This window comes from Neurospora hispaniola (assembly GCF_033458365.1).
Source record: "Neurospora hispaniola strain FGSC 10403 chromosome Unknown B0T23scaffold_1, whole genome shotgun sequence".
Lineage (NCBI taxonomy): Eukaryota > Fungi > Ascomycota > Sordariomycetes > Sordariales > Sordariaceae > Neurospora > Neurospora hispaniola.
The window spans coordinates 573,648-601,017 of record NW_026944406.1 but is presented as its reverse complement, the minus strand read 5'-3'; the positions used below and the strand labels follow the sequence as shown (position 1 = coordinate 601,017).

The window sequence follows — 27,370 nt, the reverse complement described above, 5'->3', positions numbered from 1 at the left end:
ATATATTGCTCTGTAATTATAAAGTATATTGTAGGGTCTATATTAACGATATTATTATAGCCTCCGATTTTATTAATAATTATTTTAAATATTTAGAAGTTATTTTTACTTTATTTATTTTTAAGAATATTGTACTCTCCCCTAAGAAATCCTATTTTAATTATTCTAACGTCGAATTTTTTAGTTTTTATATTAATAACTTCGGCCTATTTACTATTAAAGACCGAATTGAAGCTTTTAGGAAGTTGGCCTTCCCTAATAACCTAAAAGTATTTGAATAGTATATTAATAGTATTGGATTTTTATAGTATTTAATTCCCTACTACGTTTAATTTGTTAAATTATTATAAACCTATAAAATTAATTTCCTAGCCGAGGGTCGTAAGTTGGGTAAAGTAGAAATAGGAAAGTTAGTAAAATGGGCCGCTTATTGTATAAAGATTTATTATACCCCTACCCCGGTTGAAAAGGTAATTTTTAAAATATTGTAGTAAGCGATTTATAATAATTCTATTATTTTATATCACCTGGATCTTATAATATAAACCTTCTTATAAATAGATAGCTCTTTCGAATGAGGATTTAGTATTATATTCTTTTATTTAAAAAAAGGTATTAATTAATTAGAAGGAAGTTATATCCCCTTTTCTTAGGTCTTTTTTATTATATTCTTTAGTAAAGTATTTACTAAGGTTGAGATTCGCTACGGATTGTTGGAATTGGAAGTAATTTATTTAGTTTAGGTTATTAAGAAGTTTTATATTTAATTATATTCGTATAATTATTTTGTAATAGTCCTAACCGACTATTTAGCTACGAAGGATATTATTGAATAAACTTTGTTATATATAATATTAACCGACTGTGCTAATTGTAGGTTTATTAACGTTTCTATTTATTTGTCCGGTTATAAGTTTAAAGTGTTTTATATTCCTGGTAAGCTGAATTTTGTACCGGACGCCCTAAGTGGGTTGAAGGTTATTAGTAATATAGAAAATCCGGACGGGGTCCCTATTTTAAATAATATTTGGGAGGATATAATTAATTTAATTTATTTAAATAATGTATAGTACGCCTTCTTTAAAGTATAAATAAATTTAAAATTCTAAAAGAATTATATTAATATTTATATGTTAGATAAGAAGTTTATAAAGGTCCTAGAGTATTTAAAATAATATAGGAGGGTTGTTAAGGACGGCGATATTATCTTTTCTAAATTTAATTATCCTTTCTTTTTATATAACGGGTTTATTTATAATTAATAGGCTGATAGTACTAAAAACTTTTATATTTCCTATAAATTTATAAAAGATATCCTAAAGGTAGTGTATAATAATAAGTATTACTTTGGTAGAAATTGAATAATATACGAATTTTAGGGAGTTTCCTTTTTGAATAAAATATAATTAGTAAAGTAATATCTAGAATATTACCCGGCCTATTAATTTAATTAAACCGATTATAATATTTTAATTGGAGATTACTAATTAATTAAATTAGAAGAGGCGTTCCTTATACATATTATTTTAATTAATTTTATTATTAGATTCCTAAAAGTATTATTAGCCGATATACCCTAGTAAATACTTAATTATAATACATTTAACGCTTTAATGCCCGTTACTAATAAGATATTTAAACGATCCCTACTAATTCTAAACTACGAAAAATATACGGTTATTAAATAGGGTATTATTACTATCCGGATATTCTTATTATATAATTAGGGTTTCCTAATTAGTATTATTTCTAATTAAGATTGTAAATTTACTTTGGTTTACTAGAAGGGAATATGGACGGCTATAGGAATTAAACTTCTTATAATAACTATATATTATTTAGCCGGTAATAGAGCCGTTGAATAAAAGAATTAGATTAGTAAAATCGTTATTAAATTTTATATTTTCTATTATAAATTCGGGTATAATTAGCTTTTAATTATCCCCTCTCTCTAATAGAACTTTAATAGTATATTTATTGAAGGGATTAAAATATCTTTATACGAATACTTATTCGGCTATAAATTGCTAGGATTATTAAATATTATTACTAACGCTTATAAAAATAATTCCTCCTATACCCTTAAAAATAACCTTACAATTCGCAACTATATCCGCTAAGAAGTATAATTAGCTATAGATTTTACTATCGTCGACGCTAAAATTCGCTATAATTCTAGCTATTGGTAAGTTAGTCTAAATGTGGGCGATAAAGTATTTCTCAAATTTAATTATAGTTATTACTTACCTAGCCGTTTATTTTGCAAGATTTTATAATAATAATCCGGCCCCTTTATAATTATTTAGAAGGTTGGACGTTTAATATATAAATTTAATTTACCCCCGAATATAAAGATCTACCTAATTATTTTTATAGTTTATTTTAAGCCGGCTCCTAATAATAAAGATTTATTTAATCGATTTACTCCCCCGTCGGGACTAATAGAAAATTCCCAAAGTAATTTTAATTTAGAAGAAGGTCCTAAATATAAATTAGAAAAGATTGCCACCTATAAATAGGTTAATAGTAAACTTTGGTATTATATTAAATAGAAAGGGTATAGTTACTATAATAATTATTAGAAAGATACTAAGGATTTTAATAAGGCTAAGGATTTAGTAGAAGATTATTAGAAGTACCGGCCCGATAAACGTAAGGTTAGAACTCTCTACTCGTATGTTGATAGTTAGCGAAAAGTTAGATTTGTAAATAAGAAGGATCGTAGATAGTTACTAAGAAGGAAGTAAGGCTATTCCTATTAAGGATAATAGTATTCTCTTTGTGGCGCCGGGACTTAATATAGGAAGTATTATATATATAATTAAATTAATTGAGTAGATTAAATTAGGCACGGCTTATAGCTATACCCACCCCCAATAAAGGTATTAGCGTACCTAGGTACGTGCCTTGGTACGTGCCTGGCTCGCCCGGTCGCAGGAGCTGCAGACTAGCTATAATCTAGCGATAAGATAAGGGAATTCCTATAAAGGGATTCCCGCGCGGGGCGGCCTTCGGCTACGCCGTTTTTCCTCTATCATCTTCTTCTTTTACTTCTAATACTACGTATTGCACCCATTGCATCGTGGTATTTGGAAGCACCCAGGTTACCCTATCAGGCATCTAGTATATAGCACATCCAGCACACAGTCCGGATTTTAACCCAATCGAATACGTTTAGAATAGAATGAAGAGGATATTGAAAAAAGAGTTCCTAGAGCTCTATTTATTAATAGAGAATAAGGTAAATGAATGTCGAATTAGAGAGATATTTATAGATATTTAGTATTGTATCCCTCAACCGTTTATTAATAGTTTGATTAATTTAATATCTAGGCGCTTTAAGGCGGTTAGAAGGAATAAAGGCTGGTATACTAAATACTAAATTAAGTTTCTACCTTTCTATTACAATTAAAATTATTAAGAAATATCTAGTTTTAGTGGCAAAATGTACTATAGAAGGATGGTGATAAATGCGGTGCATTAGGCATGTGGGGGGGGGGACAGTATTTTTTGACTATGAGTTTAGGTACCTACCTTACTCACTATACCACATCAACATGTACATACATAGAAGGTACATGCACCTCCACAGGTTTGTAGACAAAACGCGGGCTTTCCAGCTTCGCAAGCTATGGCCAGCAAAAGACATCAAGCTAAAGAAAAAAAAAAAAAGAAAAAAAATAACTACCCTCTTCCCTTCAAACCAGTGCGTTCGGTGGTAGAGATAGGTAATGACCATGGTATGTCTAATAGCCATGGCGTTGAAGACGATGACAGTCTACGTACGGCCTAGAGGGACGTGGACTATGTATGGTATGTCTTTCGGTTATGGAAGTCTCCGCAAATATTCAAATGCGCGTTGATATATATATGTGTATAGGTAGCTGTTGGTCACTGGAGAAGTACTGGTGAGAAAAGCGAGAGCAACGGACGGACGGGGAGGGGTTTAACTTTTAAATAGGTGATAAGTTCCTAGGTAGTTTCGATAACGACGAGTTTAAATGGCTATCGGGCTTCGCGAGGACATGGAACTGACTGTTCCGGAGAAGGTTCAATGAAGTTGCTGAGGGAGAAACAAAGAAAAAAAAAAAAAAAAAAAAAAAAAAAAAAAAAAAAAAAAAAAAAAGTAAAAAAAAGAAGAAAGAGAAACAGAGAGAGGAAATAGAGGAAGGAAAGCCGAGACACCGCAAAAGAGTCAACATGGCAAAAAAGAAACAGAGGGGAATGAGAAGAAAGATGGTTTTTTTTTTTTTTTTTTTGGGGGGGGGGGGGGGGGGTTCATCTCTTAAAGATGTCTATCTCCTCATCCACCCATTCATCCATCCATTCCCGAAAGATTTGACAGAATTCTAGCTGAGCCGAGCATCTGACCGCACGCCTCTCGTAATTACCTACCTACCTAGGTACCTACCTACCTACCTACCCTCTTCTGTATACGCGTTTCCACATAGAGGTAGAGGTAGTTAGGGCTGCAGTGAAATCGCTCCATCATTTCTTCCTCTCCTCCCCCTTCCCCCCTCCCCCCTTCTTTTTCTTTTTCTGTCCTCGATGTCGTCTCCATTCTCTTCTTTTTCCTTCTCTTATAAATACCTATTTCTCTCATCCATCCCTTCACCTATCCATCCAGAGAGTCCCTAGAATTCAACAACATCCTAGCTGAGCTGAGCACCAATGTGACCGCACCAGACGCCCCTCGTAATTACATACCTACCTACCTACATGCACCAGCTTGATAACCGTGCCCGCGTAGGTAGGTAGGTAGGTAGGTAGGTAGGTAGGTAGGTAGGTAGGTAGGTAGGTAGGTAGGTAGGTAGGTAGGTAGGTAGGTAGGTAGGTAGGTAGGCACCTTAGGTACCTCTAGGAAGGGAAACATTAGTAGAAATAGCCTACTTAGAGGTAGCTCTTAAAAGGCTGTTAGGTTTGTCCCTAGCACTCTAAACTAGAATGGATTTTCGATCTTAGATCTTAGATCTTAGATCTCAGCTCGGCTCAGCTCGACTCGACTGTGTTTTTTTTTTCTTCGTAGACCTAGGTACATAAGTAAGGTAGGTAAGTTAGGTAGGTAGGCACCTAGAGGTACCTAGGTATGGCTTCCGTTCTGTGGTCTTGGGTTATATGGCCTGCCGACGGTGTAGTCGTACACTATGTTACTAGCGGACAGGAGGTCATTGGTTTAGACTACGAGCTACCTTAGTATATACACCAGAAACTACGACGGGATTGGCTTTTCCTTGACGCTCAACTTGCGGACTTCAAGAACCTACTTCTACCTACCTTAGGAACCACGAAATTTGAGTTCACGCCGTATGTTCCTTCCATGGAGATGACAAACCTTTTACAGAGCGGAATATACCAGTGGGTACCTTTATGCGCGACCACCAGACCGCCAGCTCTGTCTCTCTACCGTCTCCTCTTGCTCCTTCGTATGATGCTATCAATCTCTAAACTACCTCCAAGTATTTGATGTTTCCGGAGCCGTCATGGTTTTACGACGACCGAGCGAGGAGTGAAAGTACCTCTAGCTCGAGGATTCAGTAGCTCCCCAAACCGCAAAACGAGTATGTTATGTTTGTGTAAATCGCCAGCCAATGCCAGGCCAGATGAGCTATATCCTACGCGGTCTTCTCTGGCCGATGGATAATGATGGTCCATACCTACCTTAGGTAATTGCAATTTTCCAGGTCCACGAGTGAACGACGGACGAACGAACGAACGAACGAACGAACGGACGAACAAACGAACGAGACAGCAAGTGAACTGAGTGCCTCGATGTCCAGTCAGTCACGTCGAACATGCTATGTACCTGCTTAGAGCAGATAGCTACACTAGGGTACTACCGGTTGCTTGCCAAACCGAGTATATCCGCCGTCGTTAACCCTGTTCTGTCCTGTCCTGTCACAACGACCGGACTCGACTCCGTTCTTGATGTGTCAAAGTGGATTCCAGGTTCCCGCTCTTTTTCTTGGGACAGCTGAAAAGCCGAATGAAGGGCCTCAAATCCACACCTGAAAGTTGAAACAGTTCAGCCCCAAAGCACATACGCGACGCGACACAGTGCCGTGCCGTGCCGTGGTTGGTCAGCCGCCTTCTCTTCTCTTCATTCTTTCCCCAGACTGTATACCTATAAGTTTTGCTAGATAGGTACTATACCGAGGATATGACAAAGTGCGAAGCTCGACAGATGAGGCAAAAACTGCGCGAGGGGAACGGCACGACACGGCACGGCACGGCCCGCAGCGCCGAGCTATTCTAGTTTCGCAGCAAAGTTTCCACTCTAGGCTCCCGTCGTTGTGATCGTACGATAGCGCTGACGGGAGCGCGGGTATCGGCGCTGATAGCATGAAAAAGTGCCCGTGCCTATTCCGATTTCGAAAACCGCGGCCAATCAGGGCAAGTCCTGGACCGGGGTGGTTGCTCTTGTCGTCGATCATGTTTTGACGACATCCGGCATTGATAACGGCCACGATATTCACATTCCCTTGAGCGGCCCTGATATATAGGTATATATCGCGGTTAATTTTGCGTCCGATCGTGTCGATCGCTTCATCTCTTGTACCGATTAACGATTGGGATGAGTATCAGTGACACTCGAGTGCGGCCGATGCAGCATGTTCCGAAATCGACTGGGTTCCAATGATCGCGTGGAGCTCGAGCATGATTACTCCAGCCTTCGAAATTCATCACCGCGTTCCACCCCTCCCACCACCGCCCTGTTACCTAGAACCGTATCCTTCCGGATCATGTTTTTTTTGTTCGTGTTTTCTTGTATTGATCGCTGTTGCTTCGACTGTGAAACCATTTTTCGTGTGTGTTGTTCGGCTTTGTAGTTGATAAGCCGTGTCGCTGTCTGAAGCCGGGTATCCCTTACTTCGATTTGTGGGAACTGGAAGAGCCGCAATCTTAGTGATGGATCAGCCCAACGTTGCACATCGGAGCCTCAACGCTTGTCCTCCTCTTGTACCATTTGTCGTAAAGGGCGCTTTCTTTGCTCGAAGGGAGTTGTGGTGTGGGTTGGGCCGGCGTACTATAGTAGCTTGCGAGCAAGCGTACAGATGTGGTTATATTATCGGTCGGTCGGCTGCGCTAGTGATAACTGCTGCCGCAAGGTGTTATTGTTTCGAATGTCGTTGTATCTATCGCGTTGTTACCTCGATAGTTCTTCTTGAGATAGGAGGCGGGGCTTGCCCGGCTGTAGTAACTAATAGTGTATGTAGAACTCTGGTTCGGGAACGAACTCATTGGAGAGATGTGCTGCTGCTAGTGGACCGGTAGTATCGAGTGCTTTTGGTACCTGGCCGGGCGACGAAGATGAAGGGTCGGGAAGGGATGTAGGTCGATGGCTGTCTGGCCGTTTGGTGTAGGAGTGCGCCCGAGAGAGATACTGGAATCATTCGTTCTGTTGTAACTTTCGAGGCGTTTCTGCGCCGGCCAGTGGCCTCTATCGCAACTTTCGATACCCCATTGCCCAAGCTTGGGTCTGCTTCAACTGTTCGCGTTGTGCTCTCGTCCACACCGCTGCGTCTGCGGCCGTCCGACAAAGGAGGAGTAGCAGCTGAGTTGCGCCTGCGTGTCGAAATTTAGTTTTGTTGATATGTTTCGCATGTTGTCATTGAAGTTTACCTAGTCTGAGAAGTGTTAGCGCTTGGGTAGAATGTCCAGTATGTCATCGGTTGTCCCGAACTTCAGGCAATGTCCATGCACTGCCTAACGCTGCACGATCGTGAAGTAAATACCACCCTCCTCCTGAAAATCCCGGCTACCCTGGCGCAAGCGCCCAGTCCAAGATCCCACATCGCCATCCTATCTCCCAGAACCTTCATGTTCTCCCTTCACAATGTTCAATGCTTCTTCTTCCCTTGGACGGGTTCTTTTTTTTTTTTTTTTTTTTTTTTCTTTCTCTAAGAGTTCAGTCTCAGAATCGCGATGGGCCAAGAACTCTAAATCCTTCAAATGTCGTACGTCGACGGCGTGGATTGCGTGCGTACACATTGCAGTGATTACACGGGCACAATCCTCCAGGGTTGTTGCAGCTGCGGTGACCTACTGGTACCTGTCACGCAACTCATCGATCGCAATCCACCCTTGCTGGCTGGCTTACTTCGCGAACAAGGCTGGGCTGGGCGGCTTGTAGGCGCACTGGCGAAATGGGATGGGGCAGGAGAGCCAACTGGAGCTGGGTTGAAAGTGAATTGGAGGGGAATGACTGGACAATTAGAAGGGTACATGCAGAAATGGCATTGATTGTGCATAAACAAAGAACAAAGGAAGCTTGTCTCTTGTCAAAATCTTCGAACTTTTCTCCGATTGGTATCATTCCATCTCTTTCATGCCTCCGCGTCAGCCGCAGAATATGCCGTGCCCATCCTGACATGCAGAGAGCCGTGGAGTCATTCAGTCATGAAAATCTCTTCCCTTTGATATTCGACACCTGATATCCGGGATGTCGAAATCCAGCATCTCCGGTGCCAAGGAGGTAGAGCCGGATGCGAAAGGTGTAGCAAACCTTGGGCGAATGCTGTTGGCCCTGTTATATGGAAATGGCCCGCGGATTTGACCGAATTTTGTTCCACTTCCAGCCCTCGTGATCCCAGAGAATCTCCTGTCGTCGTAGGTTCGACATGGAGCGCAGTGTGCGGTAAGTGGCGGGTAACTGTACACCATATCGGACGTTATTCCCCGGCGGGCCGGTGGTGGTGGAATAACGTTATGCGCTAGTGCTTGATTTCTCATCACTCCGTCCCTGAGATCCACCACGGGAAGCCTCTGCTGTTTGGCGACGAGGTATCCGTTCGTTGGCACTCTATCATTTTTTTATATCAGCTTTGATGTGACCGCGGCAAGATCTCAAGCTCATCACGGGCACTGCAAACGGCAGTATAGAAGTGATGGTGAAGAACACCAGGCGATCATTCACATCACACTGCCATCACACGTACTCCGTCGCGCTCATGACTTGTCTCGGTCCTCGATCTATCATAGCTGGACACGCATACAGTAAGGTAGAACAGATCTGCTGGGTGCCACTATTTAGAAGCTAGGAGGTGAAGACGTCGTTAGCAACCGCTTAACCGCTAGGGTGAATTGCTGGCAAGCAGATCGCCAAGCTTCTAATCCCAATCGGGCTTTTGAGCGCTTGCCCATCGGTGCCCATGGCCTAGCACAGCGGCCCGTGTAACTCACTCGGGAAGCTGCCCTGGCTCTAAGGTGAGCTAGAGCAGGTCAACCGTTAAATACCTATCCACCCGCCTTGCCCGCGTGATTCTGGCCGGTATCAACAAAGAGCGGAGGTCTTGGCACTGGCCCCTTTCCCTTCCTCGCCAAGATGCCACAAATGGAAAATTCGAATAAAGAGCTTACCTATGTCGCTATACAAGAAAATATATAGCAAGCTCATTTCATTGCCTGCTCAAGATCGTGAGGCTGACACGGCTCAATCGTGCCCCAACAACATAGGAGACACGTAGCAGGGGGGGTATCGTTGCGCTTGCTAGTGTTAGTGTTAAGTATGAGACAGCTGTCGGCTTGCTTACTTTTCCATCATGTACTGAAGCTTTGATAGCAAGTACATAAGGAACCCTCCGGCTCAAGCCAGTGCTTCCCATGAGGAACGAACCACACATACGAATTGGCGAATGTGATACCTGAAGATTTCCGTACTGTCACTGATGCAGTGGCTGATAAGTTAGTGGGTGTTTTCATGATCTGGATGGGAATACGTGGTGCATCGGACTGGGATAAACCCGGATGCTTTCCCCTGGAGTTGGACGATGGGAGCTTGTCAGAGCCCCCTAAGGGTGTCTTGACTTACTACAGCACCTGCCTAAAGCAATATCGATGGCAACGTGTGCCTATTTGTCTTCATGCTGTCCTGACGGCGACCTGGTCTCGAATCTGAAATGGCTATTGTGAACACCGCCGCCATGGTGGATTGGCCCCTAGCAAGAACAGCCGTATAACTAATCACCCTGTCTGACTCCATTCGCGTCACCTCCGAATGTGAGTTGGCCTTTGACCCGTTCATGAGAGACAAGACGGTGCAGTGGATATCTGGAGCACACCATTATACCTTGTATTGAGTTTGTGTGGAGCCAGAGATCAAGACCAAGACCGTAGAATGACGAAGATGAACCTCTCTGGACGATTCCTTTCTCCCCGGAATGCGAAACCTTGTCGTCGTAACCGGGCGGGATGCCGGGCGGTACTTCCTAGTGTACAGTCGGATACATCATACGATGTGGACCGAAGACTGTAGCACAAGCTGCTGGTTGACTCCTCCATGCTGATTCGAGACTTGGGGTTAAGTGCCAGCCACCATTCCCACGTATTGGTGCGCTTGTTGGACTATCTTATTCACAAGCTGTCGGAACCTTGAAGCCGATGTGCCATTACAAGCTCGCGGTGCTGAAAATAAGTAGCAAAATGGTAGTGGTAGGGTAGTTGATGAGGTGGATTCTTCATCTCGCCCAGTATCACTGGTGGACAGTGGTGTCGTTGATCTTGGATACTCTTGTAGCACGGTAGCAACCTCGGCACATTATCATGAATTTTGGGACTCCTCAGACTCAGTCGATGTGCATCCCTCCTAGACCGGTTGAAAAGCGGAAACTCGCTTGCGGCCCACGCCTGGTTTTGTAAATATTGATACACAGTTGGTTAGCCTGGCCTGTGCGAGGATACGACGAAGCTTGGGACATGGTTCGGGGTACGTTCAAGCACTCATTCGTAGGTGCTTGACCTGGATCGGTGGGTGCTGAAATCTCACTGTAGAGAAGTCTCTTCGAACCCCCCCGCCTATGATAGGTTCAGGAACGATACGAATGGTGCGCCATGTCTCAGAGGCCGACTCTTCACTGCCCAACATGTAACGTGTCCAAACTCTTATCGCCTTTTCTGGAACCAGATTGCCCGAGAATATGCATCTCACCATCCATGTCCCTTGTCCAAGACGACGACGGAGAGGGCAGGAAAGGAATGTGTACAGCGCACTGCCTCTCATCTTTCTGGCGGTGGTCACATTGCAGAAGTAATCCCATCAGGACGGCCCCTGCTCAAGTATGCAATGACACACACAAATATTCATCAACCCCGATCATGGCCATGATCACCGATCTCTGCGTGTGAATGCTGTCTTCAAGAAAGCGAAGGGATTTGAGAGCAGCGGCGCGGCAAGCAGTGTTGTGGGGTGATAGAGCAAGACTGCAAGGTCCAATTGCCGGCTTGGAGCAGCTGGCCACAGAGGATCAAGAGTAGCAAGCGCGGCATGCTATTCCGTCTTCGGTAGCGACAATGTTGCGGGAATGCCAGTTGAGGGGAGACACATCGTCTCGATGACAGGGTGGGATTAACCATATTATCAGGGGTTTCGTTTCGTTGCAAGGCAGGTAGGTACCTTTTGAAGGCCGGTTGAAGACGCACCATGACCGCCTTGAGCTAGTCATGGTATCCAAGTATCCGCCAGACCGACCCGCCATCTTGTCAAGACGAGCATGTAGGATTAGGAGAGGCCCAACAATAATGAAAGAAACAAGAAAAAGGCGAAAGCCTTTCATCTGCGATAGTCTGTATGCTGCACAGCAATCCTTCAGTATCGTCGTGGGATCTTGGAACTTCTTTCGTGCTCTGTACTCTATTGTTTGAAGTGTTCCGCTGGTGTTGGATGAGTGTACTCAATAATGGCTCGCTTCGTATCAGCTTTTGGGGGACTCGCTCGGAAGCATTAGCCAAATCCGGGCGGAAATCCTGGTACTCTCGCCTCTTCTTCCATATCCTGAACACCATCTCACAGCTTGGCACGGCTCACAGGACCAATATGTAAGCCGCTCCTGACATGTACCTCGCCCAAGAGCTCAGGATAAACACATAGATCGAGTGAACGAAAAAGGTACTGCATGTATCCCCTTGACTCGGGGCTGCTTATGCTGTATAGCGAGCGTCTGTGATTGTTGTACGTAACAGCATGCTTCAGTCAGCTTTTGCAATGTCTTTTATCCCATATATCGTGGGTTGCTAGAAACGTATAGAATACTCCTTATCGGAATTGAAGGCTAACATGAAGCGTTGTCGCGTGGTAAGTCTCGGCCGACATAGGATTGTTGGCTATTGAAGCCAAAACCGCATTCTCTTTCGTCTTATCGTAGGGAGGCCTTTTTAGAGTCAAACCCCGAGTTAACTGCCAGCACTGTTCAAGGGGATCAGTATCACTGATGGCTGTAGTACCTTGTTCGTTGTTTGTCCCCACATGGGATAAACTGTAACCCCATCAAGCCGACTCTTCTAGACAGTTCTCGCGCAACGTCAAGTCGAGGTACACTAAAAAGTTTCCCATTGGCAGAGTAAAGGAATGGAACTCTCAAGACCTCTGGCCTCTGCGTTCACGGTGACGAGGCACTTAATTGTTACCACGACTTGATGCTGAAGAGGCAGAGCTGTGACCAGCACAACGCAGGAAATGTGGAGGGTTAACTTTCCCCGATTTGTCGAGGTTGCCAGACAAATGGATTCATCCAGTGCAAGTCAGAGGCCAAGGCAAATGTATGTAGTCGCAATGTAGCGGGCGTGAAGAGCAAAATACATGGTGAAGAGCCGCCATAATGTTGTGGATGGGTATCTCGCGGATCTTGCAACGACGTTTTCGGAAATGGATCGAGTTTACCAAGTATTCCCAGCAGTCACCGTTTCATCCAGTACCGTCGTTTTTGCATCAAAGTGGTGTAGTTGGCATCTGGCATACCGCAAATTTTCAGTCACAACGGAACCCTCACTCGGGGATAGCCATACTCGGGCGTTGTTCTGGACTTGTTCGTAGCTCTGCATATGCAGCATCTTCCAAACCGGATTGGCTCATAAACCTTGTATTATCCACAAAGCATATCCGGTACAACTGTGTGGTGTAGATGCGTCATGCGGTCTACAGCACATCGAGCGTCCCGAAGAGTGACAGAAGCTACATCCCCGCGACCCTGGTCCCTGCTAAGGTTCCATCGCGCGCCTTGAGCCGGCGGAAGAACAGGGGCACGGGTTGATTCCTGGCGGTTTATTCACAACGTCCCTGAGAACCCGCTCACTTGGATACAGATACATCGGTGCGTGAATGGACGGAGCTCATTGGGAAGTACAGCTGACGCATCAGGTTGGGAGTGGGATTTCGAAACGGATGCTACGAGCATTGTTGAATTCTCGGCTTGGTATGTGTCTGAAACCCAAGGAGGGGTTATTGTTTTCTTTGTGATCAAACGTGCTTTCGCATCTCAACGGTGTAGACCTTGGTGATGTACAAACCATCCCAGTTCATGAGACTCTGCCACGCATTGAAAACCCCTCCTGTGTGATCCTGTCTCTATTCGTGTACGCTTTTGAGACCCTATGAAAGAAGAGGAAGAGAAATTGTGAGAGTTCGTAAGTCATGACGCGTGATATGAGGCGTGACAATAAGACGACAAAGGCATTGCGGGGGAAACATTGGAAAACAACCACTTGTAGCGGCCCGGACTGAATGATTTCGCAATGGTACAAAACGAGATGCTGACCCTAGATTCAGGTTGAGTTTCATGGCTCGGTATTTCCGCCATTCACTTCATCTTCATCGTCCAGGACAAATGCTGCCGAGCCAGCCGTGTACTTTGGTGGCTTGTACTCGTGGGACGGAGCAAGCGGATATTCTCTGCGCGTAACTCCAGTCGGATATCCGTCTCCATTGGGGCCAAAGGTGGCCTCCCAGGGCACCTTCATGGACTCGGGGACCTTCCAACCTAACTCGGAATCCCTGAGCCACAATCTAACGAGGTGACGGCCGGGGCCGTCTTTCGGATCCTTGTACGAATCCCTCGCGTGTATGAGGGCCCAGTTGTTGATGAAAAGCACATCCCCGGGCTTAGTATCTAGCATCAACCGATGTTTGGTCGCGAGCTCAGATAGAATTTCAAGGGCTTGGAGGTGCGAAGTGGTGAGGCTTGGAATGGAAGAGCTCAGGCAGGCTTTAGCGGTGACGGGATGGAGACCTAGACGGCCCGGATCGGCGCTGAGATAGACCCTATTGTTGTAGATTTGCACCAAAGGTGCGACAATGTGTCGGGGAGGATTTCCAGAACTATGGATAACCCCTGCAGCGTCAGCACATGCTTGAGAAAATGGGTTTTTGGGATGTGACAGGTTGTATCTCGGGACTAGCCGAAAGACAACAAGATTTCCAGGGACGTACACTTGGATTGGCCAGCATGGCTCACACAAAAGTTCAAGAACTTGGGGGTATGACGTCGCCAATTCCTTGTATATGGTCCATGAAGAAGCCACGAAGGTGTTACCGCCCTCCTCGGCCAATGATCGAATGTGAAGCGCAATCACATCGGTGCCCATATCATTATGCCAAGCCTATTGTACATTAGCAAGTTGTTCGAATGCCGGGCTTTGATTTATGCATGAGAGTTAACAGAACATGAAGACTTACCAAGCCGGTGTTGGTGTGGATACCGTGACGGAGTTCAGGAGGAACAGTCCATGATTTGGAAGCAGTTACATGAGCTATCAGATACTTGTCAGTAACTTTTGTGCTGCCATGGGAAGCCATAGGAGTACCAGGTAGCTCTCAAGGTTGGTATACTTACTGAGCATGGACCCTTGCTTGTCCTGAGCACCTCTTACATCTCCGATGTAGCTCGCCAAGCCCAGGAACATGTTGTTGTTATTCTGGGCCGAATCAGAAAGGCCGATGCCCCTGATAATGACGAACCCCTGACCTTCATGGACTTGACGCCTGGCCTCATCCAGCACGACATGGAAAGTGGGGAGGGGAAAGCTGGCCTTGTTGATCGTATCCCCAGCGAGTCCAAGGTCTGGATAGCGTCAGAGATTGCTATATTTTGTCGTACATGAACATATGGTACTGACCGGCGCAGGCTTGCAGTGCTTGCCGAACTTCCTCGATCCCCTTTTCGTCTACGTGAATAACAGGTGACTTGGGAGGGAGGATGACATTCCCAGCCATCGAACCAACAAGACCGAGGTTGAGATTATTTGGAGTGGGAGCACCAGACTCTCGCTGCAGTGGTTCCTCCCGAGCCTTGATAGTTCCGAGCTTCTCCATGTCAGGCACAGGAATCCAAGAATAAGGCAGTCAGAAGCATATGTGAAGATGAGAAGTCGATATGTCAGATGAGGGGTGGTAGAGCAGTCGTCACCTGGGTATCATCGTGAAGAAAAGGAACGCCATTTATGTCTTTCTCGTCGGTGCCCTGTTCAACGGAGACATTCGTGTTTGTTGGCCTACTAGAGGTTGATGATTGGCCTGGCAGAGACTGTCCCAGGGGGCAACGGAAGGGGGCACATTTGTGTGGGTCATCAAACAGCTTGCCTTTTGTGAAGCATCTCGACGCCCAAGGTCGCTCAACATCCCGTGCGGAGAGGCCCAAATTTGACAAGACCAAGCCGGCATCCGTTATCGCACATCGTTGGGCGTTCGTGGACTCGTGGCGAGGGCGGTCGTCCTGTGGGTTAGACCGGTGGGTGTCATGGAATCAAGTCGAGCACGGAGGAGAATGCTGAGACGACGTATTCCCGTGGCAAGAGCCAATATTGGTCCAGCAATGGAAAATGAGGGGGCTTGGAATTAGCGGCATATGTTCCTTCGGACACGACTGACAGTGGCCCCCCCGTTGGCGCGCGGACCCTTGAGAAAAGATGCGTTGTAAAAAAATAAGCTTAGGACGAAGGACTATATCGGATAAAATCCATTGTCGAACTCGGGGAGACTCTGATAGTCCGAAGAGGAATGGACGAACAAAGGCTCCATGCTCCTGGTTCACCGGTATAAGCAATCATGTGGCGATTACGGATAGTTCATGATTGCTCACCTGGCCCATGGGTCCGCCGGCAGTAGGAACTGCATCATTCTTAGATCTGGGTTAGAGCCCGGCGTGTCTTGTGGATTTCTGAGGGCCCACAGTCGTTCGTGTAGAGAATTTTTCTTTCCCCATCATGCAGCTCAGATGGTACATCACTTGACAGCCGTCCAATGCCGGGCTTGCTGACACCTGATACGTCAAGAGCTCGGCTGCTACACCAAGGTGGTAGTCGTTTGGGGCAAGTCGAAGAAGGCTTTCAGGGACCAAAGCTCGACCAGTAAGATGTCCCTGATGTGCATTCCAGAAGTGGGCAGCTTGGGGGCTGGCGCTGTGGTGGTGATGTCGACATGCTGTTAGCTAAACCAAACCGAATATCTAGTGTAGTTGCATCTGTAGGAGGAGCGAACTGGTGCTTGAACGGCGGGTCTCGCGGATCATCCTTGGAAAAAGACGAGAGCTCTGTCGTTGAGGCGGGCAACTGATGTCATGCACCAGAGGAGCTGCATGTTATCGTTGACGGTAATACTGCGTTATGCAACACCGCCGCTGCAACCATGGACGGGGAAGATTGTCGACATGGCTGCTTCAGATTTGCTGCGAAGAATTCCAATATCCGGGAATACGCCTTATGTTTTCCGGGTTGCTGTCCTCGGGCTGCCAGCTCGACAAACAAGGACCGGCAGGGAGGCAAAGCGGACGTTCCATGATGACAGGCTTGGAAGATCCGGTCTCCGGACAATGAGGTCAAGTCAAGCAGTGCCGAGTGTCTCGTTTCTCGGTCGAGGGACCACAGCGAGACCACCAGCACATCAACGAGAAGGCTGATCAATGCGACTGGCACCGGCTGCTGGGTTCGATGGCTGTCGAGAGATGTGCCGTGACAGCAAAGTATGATGAGCGGTGGCTTCCACTCTGCATGCTCCGTCCAGCTGGGGCTGTCCGTCCCGTCTCTCGTGTAACCAGACCAATCCGCCGGAGACTAAGAGAAGGAGAAGGGCAAGGGAAAGGAAAAGGGTTACTAGCTAAGAAGGGTTTTGTCCAGGGCACCGGGGCCTAGTACGCCCTCGTCGTCGAAACCCTCAGATCAAGGGACTGAAGAAAGAGGACGATCAGGGCATGGGACGGGGAGCGAGCCTGGAGTATCCAGCTTGGGGTATCCGCCTTGACAGCTTGCGATTCGGGGGTTCAAAGGTTCGACTATCCTTGTTGGATGTGTCTGGATCGGAGAGTGTCAGTAGACGAGTATAGGCGGTCCTGCCGTTCTGTATTATTGTATTGAACGTACTACTGATACGGTTCAACTTGGTAACAATTGAAAGAGAGCGAGTGTGTGTATGCGGTGGTGGAGTGATGCTAGAGGTAGCCATGGAAAGTGGGTTTCCAGGGCCAGGAGAAGACGGAAGATCGGCGACATTGACGCGAGATGGTCAATCAACCATGTCTGGACAAAAACCGCGCCATTGATTGGCTTGATTGGTAGTACCGGCGGTCTGGTCTGAGGTTCAAAGTTGAGGAGGAAAAAAAAAAAAAAAAAAAGGTCACGGTGGAAGCGGGCGTGGAGGACGAGACACCGTCAGACGTCGATGGACAGAGGTCGCGAATAGAGACGTTCAAAGGGATAATGGCCTGATGCTGGTGGTTGCTCCAAGTTCGTTCCTTGGCTCCAAATTCCTGGAGGTTGCTTCAGGTTGGCAGAGGTTGTGCTACTGTGGAAAGATGCCTATTGCGTCCGCCGACTCTCCCAAGTGGAAGACGGGACGCGTACGGTTGACGACTTTGGAGGAAGACCTAAGGAGGACTCGGGAAGGAGCAACAAGCCACCCCGGGCCGCCTGCAGTCGGGTGACATGGATATAAGACAGGGCAGTGAGTGGCGGCAGGCACTGTATGTTTCGACACCGTCGCCTTTTATCAAAAAATACATTTGTTGTCGCAGTTACACTGGGCCAAGTGAAGGTAGCTTTGATAGTACAAGTCCCAAGGATGAAAATTATCATTACATGTCCAACAGAACAAACACCATCCACAGGTCACCCACTTTGGATCTTTCATTGTCGTCCAGACACGGTCACAGGATGCATCGACATATATACATACATAGATTGATCGTGCCGACAACATGTTACCGGGTAATGGGAGCCAGCGTACGTCTCGGAGGTTTCGCCGTGGGCGACTTGTCGAATCCCGTCGTAACGTGTATTGCTATGTACTGTCATTCTGTCAAGCGCGACATGGAACCCGCAGCGATGCACTGCACTTTCCATTCGGCGTCAACTTTTGAATGTGGAAGGAACACTCACGTTGCACACGCCGGTTTCCTTCAACGCTGCAGTCCCGTTGGTCGAACAGGCATCCGAACTGAACCATGATGCACTGCACCGTGACTGGCAATGACAAGGGAACTTGAATGGCAATTGCACTGACACGGGATGGAACGGGCTGTTCACTTCTTTCCCTTTTTCACCTTATCCATCTGGGCGCCTCCATTCATCTTCCACTCCACTCACCAGACACTCCAGTCCTTCCTGGGGCTGCATGTCTCTTTTCCTCACTCACTGGCAGTCCAGTCTTCAGCCTGCCATCATTTGTGACGGCTCGTCGAACGTGGATCTAGTGGTCTTCAGCATCAGACTACGTCCCTTGGTTACGATGCCAGATGTGTCCACATGTGTCGACAGCGAGTGTTGGGCAACAAGGGGCATCGAGGGGCATCGAGGGGCAGGCAGGGACATGGATCGAGGTCGCCGGCTTCCCTCGTCGTTTCGTTCCCAATCGCCAACCAACCCCGCCATCCAAGAGCTGGGATGCTACACTACTATTAGCGCACCATGGACACCACCCATCATTCATACATCCAAGAATATTCACGCCCTTGTGCCTTTATTTGAACGATTTGCACCTCGGTTTCAAGGCAAGGCAGCTTCCCCAGCTTTATTGCCTTCCCGAAAACTGGTTGAACGCCGTGAGAATTGACTGGTGTACCTAGGCCGTCACCCAATGAGAGGCAGCAGGGGCAGCTCAAAGAGTTCTTCTCAAATACCCTCATGGCTGGTTCTTTCCTGGTCCCTCCTCCCAAATGTGATAAAGCTCCCTCGCCTTTTTTTTTTTAATTTTGATCATTTTTATTATTATTATCTTTTTTTTTTTTTTTTTTTTTTTTTTTTTTTTTTTTTTTTTTTTTTTTTTACCAGCAGCGCATTGGAATGCTTCTTTTCTCACTCGCTTCCCACACAGAACCACTGATCCTCGAGACAACAGTGTCACAACTCGGAGGTCTTCCCACCATTACACGACATCCAGACCGTGATCTCAGGTTCCAAGTTCCAAGGCCTGCCCTTGCTCTTGACCGGCACTCGGGTTGTTTTCAGCGTCCTCGTCCTACGCAGAAATCGGATTCTTCTCATCCGTTCATCAAGTCTTTTCTTCGACGAATTGCGAGAAAGCTTGGATCCGTTAAAGTCTGGGACAAGTCTCAAGAAACACCGACGTCGTTGGTCATTAGGCTGCTTCTGAATACCATGAGCAGTGGCGAGTAGGTATCCACCGTTCCCACCCCACGCGGGACAACTTAAGCCTTTGATCAAGGTCCCCAAGGTCCCTTACCCAGCTGTAAAGGGCCCACATCCCGTGATGACGACTTGTCTCATGGCATGAGGTTATCAACATGCCAATGCAACAGTGGATGGCCTCATGGGACGTCCAACGTCGTCCAGCTGCCGTCCCAACTATGCACTCCACAAGGCAGGAAACCCAACCCAACAGACTGTATGTAACAGCCTCTGACAGGCTGACAGGTAGTCTGCCGGCTTGTCCAGCCCAAGATGTCTGTTGCACTCACTGGTACGAATAGTAGCCGCCGAGCAGACAAAGCGACAAAGTATGAGTATGCAGAACAAGGCATGCAAATACATTCATTTACGCGAATCAGATTGGTCAATCACCTCATTCGGAGGCTTCGCCGACGCCGTTCCAACTGACTGACACTACGACGGACTCCTCATAGTTTATCACAGTCAGCTGTCGACACCTACCTTTACCCCTCGCTAACCTCGATCGTGGCTGTTATCTCGGGAGGTCTCCTATCGGGCATCTCACGTATCACAGATGGCGGGGCACACACATGCCTGCGCCGTAGTACAGGCTGCCCTCCCACGTCTGGCTCAGCTTCTGGCCTCTCACACACCTCAGCTGCTTCGCTACGGCAAAGTCACGTTCAACATCCTAGCACACGCTCGCTGGGCAGTCCACCCCCCTGGTCAGTCAGCAGCAGCGTTAGTAAAAAGATGATGGTGGTATAGCCAGCCGAGGCCCTCTTCATTGCTCCCCTCGGACTTAGTACCAGTAATAGAGAGGGACCTGACTGACAGTGTCACGTTTACGTTACCCTCCCCAATGTATACACGCCCGCTTCCCTCACGCGGTTTTTTTGCACCGCGAACCACTTACTCACTCTCCGCCTCATCTCTCTCTCCCAGTCTCAGGCTCAGGTTTTCTGCCCTCTCTCTGTTGACAAATCAAGGGGCCCCGGGGTTTCCTCTTACACACACACACAACCACACTTGTTGGAATCAAGCTTAACCTCTGTGTCCCGTCAACGCAACCTCGCGGCAAGCCCAAACACCCAGGTTTCCTTCCAGGGCTTCCACTCCTTTTTCAGACGCTCCCATGTTTGGGTCACGGCCAGGGCTGCTTCATCTACAGGTCCGCCGATAACATCAAAGTACACACCTCTCCAGATTGAGCGCCCGCCCTCGTCATTAGTTGTCGCCTCTACTTTCCTCCGCCTCGTTCCGCTGGGCCGTTCTGCCCCCTTTTTCGTCTCATCGCCGCCCCCTTGTTGGCCGCCCTCGTGCAACGTGCTGCGTGGCCCTCCTCCTACAGTCCTACTACAACAGTACCTTACCTTCCCCAAGGCCGAGCCGACCCCACAGGATTTGCCTACCCGGCCTCGTCATCCTCACCGGCTTCCCTCGTGCCTTGCCATGTTTGGGTGCTCGGAGGCTGCTCTCATCCCGCTCCATGACAATCACGTCTGCCGCGAACGAATTATGCTTGCTAGATCCAGCGTGGTTCCGGTTTGACCCCCGTGAATGAGCTTCCTCGTCGTCACATCAACTCGCGTGTTGCATCTGGGTTCCCTGACCACACTCGTCCCAAGGCGACCAATCCTCACACACGACACGGACCACCAACCTCCTACCCCCTATCTAGGCAATTGCTTTACCTCGAACTGAGGGAACACAAGATGGGCCACCCAAACAACACCGGCTACAATGCCTCCTTGTTCGCTGCAAAGCCAACTTCACATGCAAGTACCCGCTCTTCCCACACACACACTCTTGCTTTGCTCTGTTTCCCCTGATATCCTCGAGACGCCTAGCTTGATTGCCTGCCCAAAGTTTTGGAGCCAAGGCCTACTACTTGCTGTCCTGGCTAATAACACCCCGTGTTTTGCGCAACACCAGGTTTTCCACTCTACGATACCTCATGCAGTAGGCCCGGCGGGTGCTGATGTCCGCTTAAACAAAAGAAAACGAAAAGGGGATCCCGCGGGCTATGACCGCAGGCCCCCCAGTCTCACCCCTTCCACCTCTGCCTCACTGCCAGGGGCACAAGATGTGTCGTACCTTTTTCCCGATCGTGGCCCCATTTTAGAGGAGTGTTACGCATATCAGCATGCATTGCAAGGCGCGCTGCCAGGTATGTTTCGTTCACCGGGCAAACACTGTTGAGGCCGGTCTCTCACTAGCCTTGCAGAACCGGGGCAATTCGGTCCAATCCATCATCCGCTTGCAGACCCGACAATACGGAACGACCTCTCAGAAGCGTGCTCGGCCTTGGCCCCATATTCCCCGGTAACTCAACCCCATTATTTCTCGCAGTCAGCTGCAGTTGCCCCTCCTCCACAGAATGTCTATCAAACCTATCAACCGTCAATCAGTGACTTCAAGGTCGACGACACCCCTGGTGGTGATAGTTTCAGAGTGCCAAACGCCCCGGGGATGGGCCAAAAAACCGACAGCTATGCCCAAGAACCGGTCACTTTCTGTCAAACCTTGCAGTCACACACGACGCTCGATATATCTTCCTTCTCGTCGCCCCATCCTGACAATGTTGCCATGTCCTCTCCATGCTTCTCCCCACAACGTCACAATTATATAACATACGGTTACCCGCCACATAGCCATTTGAGCGTCTACGGTGCTTCGAGCAACCCCGCCTTATCAGAGCCAAACCCAAACAATTCCCGATTCCCAACCCCCATGGACCAGACTGTGGGGTATGACCGTGTTCAAGTCATACATGGGTCCGAGGTGAATCGTTCTATCATGGCCCCGACAGAAACATCCATGTTTGTGCCTGCAACATCGGCAGCTGGGTATTCACAAAATCACAATGTAGAACAACAGCAACGATGGGTGGAGGTCATGAAGGGCAGAGAGGATAAAGTCGTGAATGAAGGACTGGCGGGCGACTCTCACTTTGAAGAGCGTGAACTTGTGCCCGTAACAACACCGTTGGGCGGTTCCTATGGGGACCTCTCCCATACCTTGACTGGGTCCAACATGGGTTTGGTCGGCGCCGGCAGCTCGACCAGGACAGAGAATGCTTTGCGGAGAGGCTCGGTCGAGAAGAAGAAGCGTGGCCCGCTGGAAGAAGACAAGCGGAAAGCAACGTGTGACACTCGTAGCATGGGCGCTTGTATAAGATGCCACAATCAGCGGATCCGGGTAAGTACTGTTGATACCACGACAAATACGATTTTACGCATGCTAACCAGGAAAAAGTGCCACCCCAACCCACTAGAGCCACACAATCGTGATGCTCCGTGTCAATCATGCCTCCTATTTTCCAAAGACTCGAAAAAGACCATCCACAACATCCCTTGTCTTCGCGACAAGATCATTGGGATAAGGATCTTCCGCGCCGGCGGATTGAACTTGACGAAACGCTTCACTCATACTCAAGTTGTCGATGTCGATGTGAGCGACCAGTGCGGCCCTACTCGCCGCGTCGAAATGGTTCAGGGGTTGTGCAATGAACCCAAGGTGGTTGTGCGACTATGCAAGGCACCCATCGTGTTGGAAGTCCGTCGTTTCAACCCGGCTCCCACAGATATCAACGAGCGAAGATACGTGGCCAACGGCTATCCCGCCTCTCAGCCTTTGCAGCCCTTTTGCCTGGTTAATGTGGAAAGTGCCGCTGCCCAATTCCATCAATATATCAGCGCCAACGCTCTTCTTGGACTTGAGGAGGCGGTTGAGAAATCCGACGGCATCGTAAAGCGGACCTTCGCCACCATTGCCGAAATGTGCCGCTCACTTACTGTGAGTGTCTTGCCTGTTTCAGTGTGCAGATGGCCGTCACTAACGGGACCCGTCTAGAAGACGACAGAAGACAAGCACAGCAAGAATAACATAGAAGCCAGGCGTCAAAGGGACAAGAGAGAGTTGCTGACGAATGCAGTCCGTCTCTGGTTTGCTATCCGTAAGTACCCTCGTCCAATGCCTTCAAAAGCCATGCTGATAAAGTTCTCCAGGCCATGGTATAGGGTCCGCATGGCTAGATAGCAGCTCCGACACGCTTGATATGAAACCAGTCTACAAGGATGACTACCCACTCTATGGGCGGGTCGACGTGCCACGCATGATTGTTGCCCAGTTCGATAGCATTCGACACGAGCGTATTTATAAAATCCTCGCTCCCCGAGTGCTGAAGCTTTACGAGAAGCTCATCACATCGAGTGATATGCAGAATTGGTTCACCATTTATCTGGTGACATTCTTGTTCCTCCATCAAGTCAGCTGTATCTCCTTCGATCGGTATCGTCGGGTCAGAGATAACTCGGGCGGCAGGCAACAGGTGTGTAAACTCCATTTTCTCGTGGGAGAGGCAAGACGAGCTGACTGTTGGTTGCGTAGGAAACCCGTTATGGACCGATTGGGCCGAGTCCCAATTCTCCGTCTGACTTTGTTGAGAGTGCTTTTGTCGAGGAGGTACAACACGGTGGCGTGGTTCTCCTGGCCTACTGGCAGTACTTCAAACGCGCCGACCTCATGCGTATGGACTGGGATGATATTGCCGATACCAAGTTAAACACTCTGGAGCCAGAGCAAGCCGAGCTTTTGCGATGGACTGTTGAGCAGTTGAAGAGCGTTGATCCAAACACAGGAAAGAGCAAGTGTAGGTGTTGTCGTCATGGGGGCTATCAAGAGCCAATGCTGACTCGGACACAGTGGATAGCATTCCCAAGACCCCAGCCCAAGGCTGTTGGGAACACGAATTGTACTGGGTATCGCGGATGTTCGACTCGACTGCGACAAGAGAGTCACCGTGGTCACCGCCCGAAACCTTTACCCGCGCGAAGCCGAGCGTTGGGCGAGAGTATACACCGCCTAGGCCATCTCAGTCGCCTTGATTGTCACGCGTGTTGCTTATTGTCCATGATATCGGCATTCATGTTGGAATCATGCTTGTTTGGATGTGACTTTCTGTTATCTTTCTTCCCTTCAGCATTGGCATTAAGCATTGGGGACGGACTGACTGTCCTTCCGGAGTGGCACTTTTGCTTCTTGAATTTTCCCCCTCATTTTGCGTTTCAAAAGTGCGCTCTTACTAAGACGACTACGGCAACGCAAATTCTTTTATCCCAAGCACCGGCAAAAAGTTAGATTTCATTCGAGGCGTCAGCAATGTGGGCACGGACGGACAAACAGACAAGAGACGAGGGTCGAAGGCAGGGAAAAAGAAGAAGAAAATAAAAATAAACCGGGGTTGCTGTTAATCGTGCAGTGGCATGTTAGGATTTTCCAGTGACCCTTGACCTTGCTTGATATTGAATGACAAGCACAAACTTGCGCTTTCTTACGATGGAGTGTCGTCGTCGTTGTTTGGACGAACTCTGCTGTCCTACCCAGGAACTTGTCAACTTTTCATCACGAACTAGTTCGTCTGGTATGTAACCAAAGCCCCTGAAAGGTGCAGTTCATCCAGCTCTTGGTTTGCGGGTATATCCTTGTGATAAAGTGTGGGGATTTGTTCTCATCGTGGACAGGCCACAAGCCAGAGGAAACTCGTGCCTGTATGTAGTTGTGACTGGTACCAGGAAAATAAAGAGGACCAGTCACTGGATGAAACGTATGCAGAAAAAGAGCAAGAGATAATATAATAGCAAATGAGCACAACGGAGGATGGATGTAGGTATATAGGTATTCTCAAGCAGAAAGGGAAACCAAAAAGAATATCAGCAGGAAAAAGTAAAAAGATATTGAGACTCGGATACCGGGAGTCGAACCCGGGGCTGTTGAGAGAGCAGTCACTCCTGAGAAGTGAGAGTCAACGATGTTACCGCTACACCATACCCGATTGAACTGATATGGTCCGATTTGTTCTTGGGAGGGGGATTGGGAGTTGTGGTTATGAGCGGCTGCATGTTGAAAATTGGACCGTGTTTGTGCGAGTTTGGGCATATACACTAGTGTGTGTGGGTCCTTGGAAAAATATGGCGGGGGATCCTGATTGGGATTGGGGTGCACAGTTAGATAGGGAGAATAGGTAGGAGTTGTAAACATTCGAGAAAACTAAATCAACAAGATGCTCAAAGGAATCGTCAGGTACAACAAGTTGTCAGATTGAAAACATCCGCCCTTAACTTGTATGTGTTTGTTGGTTCGTCAATTCGATCTCGTCTGGGCCACGGCATTCGGTCATGCAAGGCACGGCAGGCTCACAGTGCCCGATCGTCAAAGGACAGGGGTAGGTACTCGTCCGCTTAGTCATCACAGCAACTTGAATTGCCGTGGAAGCTCCGTCAGGTCGCTCTGCCTGCCGGACAGTATTCAATAAGATAAGATTTGCCTAGACGGCAAGGAAGCTGCGATTTGGCCAGTTCATTCAATTGCCCATGCCGTCCGTCCGTCCATTTGGTGACCTGCCGGGACCGAGCTGCGAGCTGTCCTCTTGTGGGACCTGTCCTGTCCAGTTCAGTTCCATTGTCGGGTCACCATCACAACAAACATCCTCCCCTCCTCATCCACGAACCGATACCCCGTGGCATTTCTTCAACCACATTCGTAACTTGCGGAACCACTCTTTTTGCGTGCACGATTCTCACGATCAAACGATAATTCGATCGTCGCCGCGACATCATTACCTTCTCGATTGAAACAGTCACATTGCAACCGACCGAGACATCATTCAACACTTCCACGCTCGGCAATCCCATCCGAGATACGAGACACGAGACACGTCGTCCTTTCGATCAATAACCATTTCCATTCCAACATAAATTACAAACCGCCCAAAATGGCCGAAGACCTCGACACCTACACCCACCTCCCCCTAACCATCGACCCCCAAAGCAAATCCATCTCCCTCCTCGCCTCCTCTGGCCTCTCCTCCGTGCAAACCCGCGCCCTCGAATCCGAGCTCGCCGCTCTCAACGCCCTGCACCGCTCCCTCCACTCCCTCGACGCTCCGCACCTGGTGCCTCCTCCCCCGATCCCCGTAAACCCCAAACGCTCCGCCCAGGTCTCCAAGCTGCGCGACAGCGGCAACGCCGAGTACAAGAAGCAAAAGTACAGCGAGGCAGCTAAATTCTACACGTTGGGCATCCAAATGGCACTTGCCCGCCCGCTTTGGGAACCGTCCCAGCTGGTGAGGGAGGAAGTCCATTCCTTGTTCTCGAACAGGGCGCAGGCGCACATGTGGATGCAGGAGTGGCCTGAGGCTGCGGTAGATGCGGAAGCGAGTGTCGAGGCCAAGAGGGTGGGGAATGCAAAGGCGTGGTTTAGGAGGGGAAAAAGTCTGTTGGAGATGGGAAGACTTGAGGAGGCGAGGGAGTGGGTTGGACGGGCATTGGAGGTGGAAGGGGAGGAGAAGGAGTTGGCGGAGTTGGGGAGGGAGATTGAGAAGCGGTTGGAGGCCAAGAATGCTGGTGCTGGTGCTGGTGCTGAGTAGGAGGGACAGCAGCAGAAGCAGGCCTAGAAGGATGCTGGGAATGCAACTGGGTGTGAAGTGGAGTGGGAGGGGATAGCGAGTATCAAGGCATCTGGGTTTAAGGCTGGGTGCGGTGTTGGCTTGTGCTAAGTGGGATGATTGGGATGAATATCCAGGAGATGATCACGAGGACTAAAGGGTGTGAAGGTTGGGGGTCGTTGCGAGAGGAGGGCGGTGGTATCGCGGAACCGATATGATGACAGGATCCGAATCTGAAGAATGGTTCGTGGGCTGGCCTGTGGCCCCCGGAACCGGAACCCATCTTCACAGCCAGAGGACGGGCGCGTCGTCCAAGGACGTTGTTTCGTTCACCTGCTTTCTGGCTTTGATGGAAAAAGAGGGAAACACGCACGACGCAGAAGGAACTTTGTTATTTTTCATGTATTACATGTTTAAAAGGGACACACAGCGCTTGTCAACAGTCAGCGCTCTTTTTTTGCTCTGCTCTGCTTTTACTACCAGGCAGTCGTTAGTTGCGCGTTAGAGGCGTTAGGTATACATAATTGGGATCATTGTTTACACTTTTGGAACCACTAC

The 27,370-nt window shown here is 48.2% G+C and overlaps 9 protein-coding genes and 1 non-coding gene across 10 annotated transcripts; 5 read left to right on the top strand and 5 right to left on the bottom strand.

The window, feature by feature from the left end:
- Positions 1–35: 35 nt before the first annotated feature.
- On the top strand, positions 36–281 carry B0T23DRAFT_308062 (uncharacterized protein; the record flags this gene model as incomplete). Its single annotated transcript, XM_062834460.1, has 1 exon — positions 36–281. A coding segment is annotated over one exon (246 nt), but the record flags the coding sequence as incomplete, so codon positions are not given.
- A 6,954-nt stretch (positions 282–7,235) lies between these two features.
- On the bottom strand, positions 7,236–7,391 carry B0T23DRAFT_309230 (uncharacterized protein; the record flags this gene model as incomplete). Its single annotated transcript, XM_062834506.1, has 1 exon — positions 7,236–7,391. One exon carries the CDS (start codon positions 7,389–7,391, stop codon positions 7,236–7,238), a length of 156 nt encoding a protein of 51 aa, XP_062696501.1.
- A 3,790-nt stretch (positions 7,392–11,181) lies between these two features.
- Positions 11,182–11,789, bottom strand: B0T23DRAFT_2970 (uncharacterized protein). The gene has a single exon (XM_062834294.1). It carries the CDS (start codon positions 11,547–11,549, stop codon positions 11,241–11,243), a length of 309 nt encoding a protein of 102 aa, XP_062696500.1. The 5' UTR covers positions 11,550–11,789; the 3' UTR covers positions 11,182–11,240.
- A 1,624-nt stretch (positions 11,790–13,413) lies between these two features.
- Positions 13,414–15,079, bottom strand: B0T23DRAFT_433813 (uncharacterized protein; the record flags this gene model as incomplete). The annotated part of the gene is made up of 4 exons (XM_062840470.1): positions 13,414–14,367; positions 14,444–14,517; positions 14,601–14,828; positions 14,884–15,079. 4 exons carry the CDS (start codon positions 15,077–15,079, stop codon positions 13,546–13,548), a joined length of 1,320 nt encoding a protein of 439 aa, XP_062696499.1. The 3' UTR covers positions 13,414–13,545.
- Positions 15,080–17,453: 2,374 nt separating this feature from the next.
- On the top strand, positions 17,454–17,681 carry B0T23DRAFT_308262 (uncharacterized protein; the record flags this gene model as incomplete). Its single annotated transcript, XM_062834466.1, has 1 exon — positions 17,454–17,681. A coding segment is annotated over one exon (228 nt), but the record flags the coding sequence as incomplete, so codon positions are not given.
- Positions 17,682–18,287: 606 nt separating this feature from the next.
- On the top strand, positions 18,288–19,437 carry B0T23DRAFT_2893 (uncharacterized protein). Its single transcript, XM_062834265.1, has 3 exons — positions 18,288–18,746; positions 18,822–18,913; positions 19,094–19,437. Exons 1-3 carry the CDS (start codon positions 18,371–18,373, stop codon positions 19,346–19,348), a joined length of 723 nt encoding a protein of 240 aa, XP_062696497.1. The 5' UTR covers positions 18,288–18,370; the 3' UTR covers positions 19,349–19,437.
- Positions 19,438–20,426: 989 nt separating this feature from the next.
- B0T23DRAFT_400589 (uncharacterized protein) lies at positions 20,427–20,856 on the bottom strand (the record flags this gene model as incomplete). The annotated part of the gene is made up of 2 exons (XM_062838505.1): positions 20,427–20,704; positions 20,739–20,856. 2 exons carry the CDS (start codon positions 20,854–20,856, stop codon positions 20,427–20,429), a joined length of 396 nt encoding a protein of 131 aa, XP_062696496.1.
- Positions 20,857–21,702: 846 nt separating this feature from the next.
- On the top strand, positions 21,703–24,566 carry B0T23DRAFT_2755 (uncharacterized protein). The gene is made up of 6 exons (XM_062834227.1): positions 21,703–22,566; positions 22,624–23,163; positions 23,221–23,323; positions 23,376–23,698; positions 23,758–24,019; positions 24,073–24,566. The coding sequence occupies exons 1-6, from the start codon at positions 21,838–21,840 to the stop codon at positions 24,252–24,254; spliced, it is 2,139 nt and encodes a 712-aa protein (XP_062696495.1). The 5' UTR covers positions 21,703–21,837; the 3' UTR covers positions 24,255–24,566.
- Positions 24,567–25,109: 543 nt separating this feature from the next.
- Positions 25,110–25,201, bottom strand: B0T23DRAFT_t3. The gene has a single exon. It is a non-coding gene; the product is annotated as a tRNA-Glu (tRNA).
- An 850-nt stretch (positions 25,202–26,051) lies between these two features.
- Positions 26,052–26,910, top strand: B0T23DRAFT_2720 (uncharacterized protein). Its single transcript, XM_062834225.1, has one exon. The coding sequence runs from the start codon at positions 26,141–26,143 to the stop codon at positions 26,792–26,794; it is 654 nt and encodes a 217-aa protein (XP_062696494.1). The 5' UTR covers positions 26,052–26,140; the 3' UTR covers positions 26,795–26,910.
- Positions 26,911–27,370: the final 460 nt, after the last annotated feature.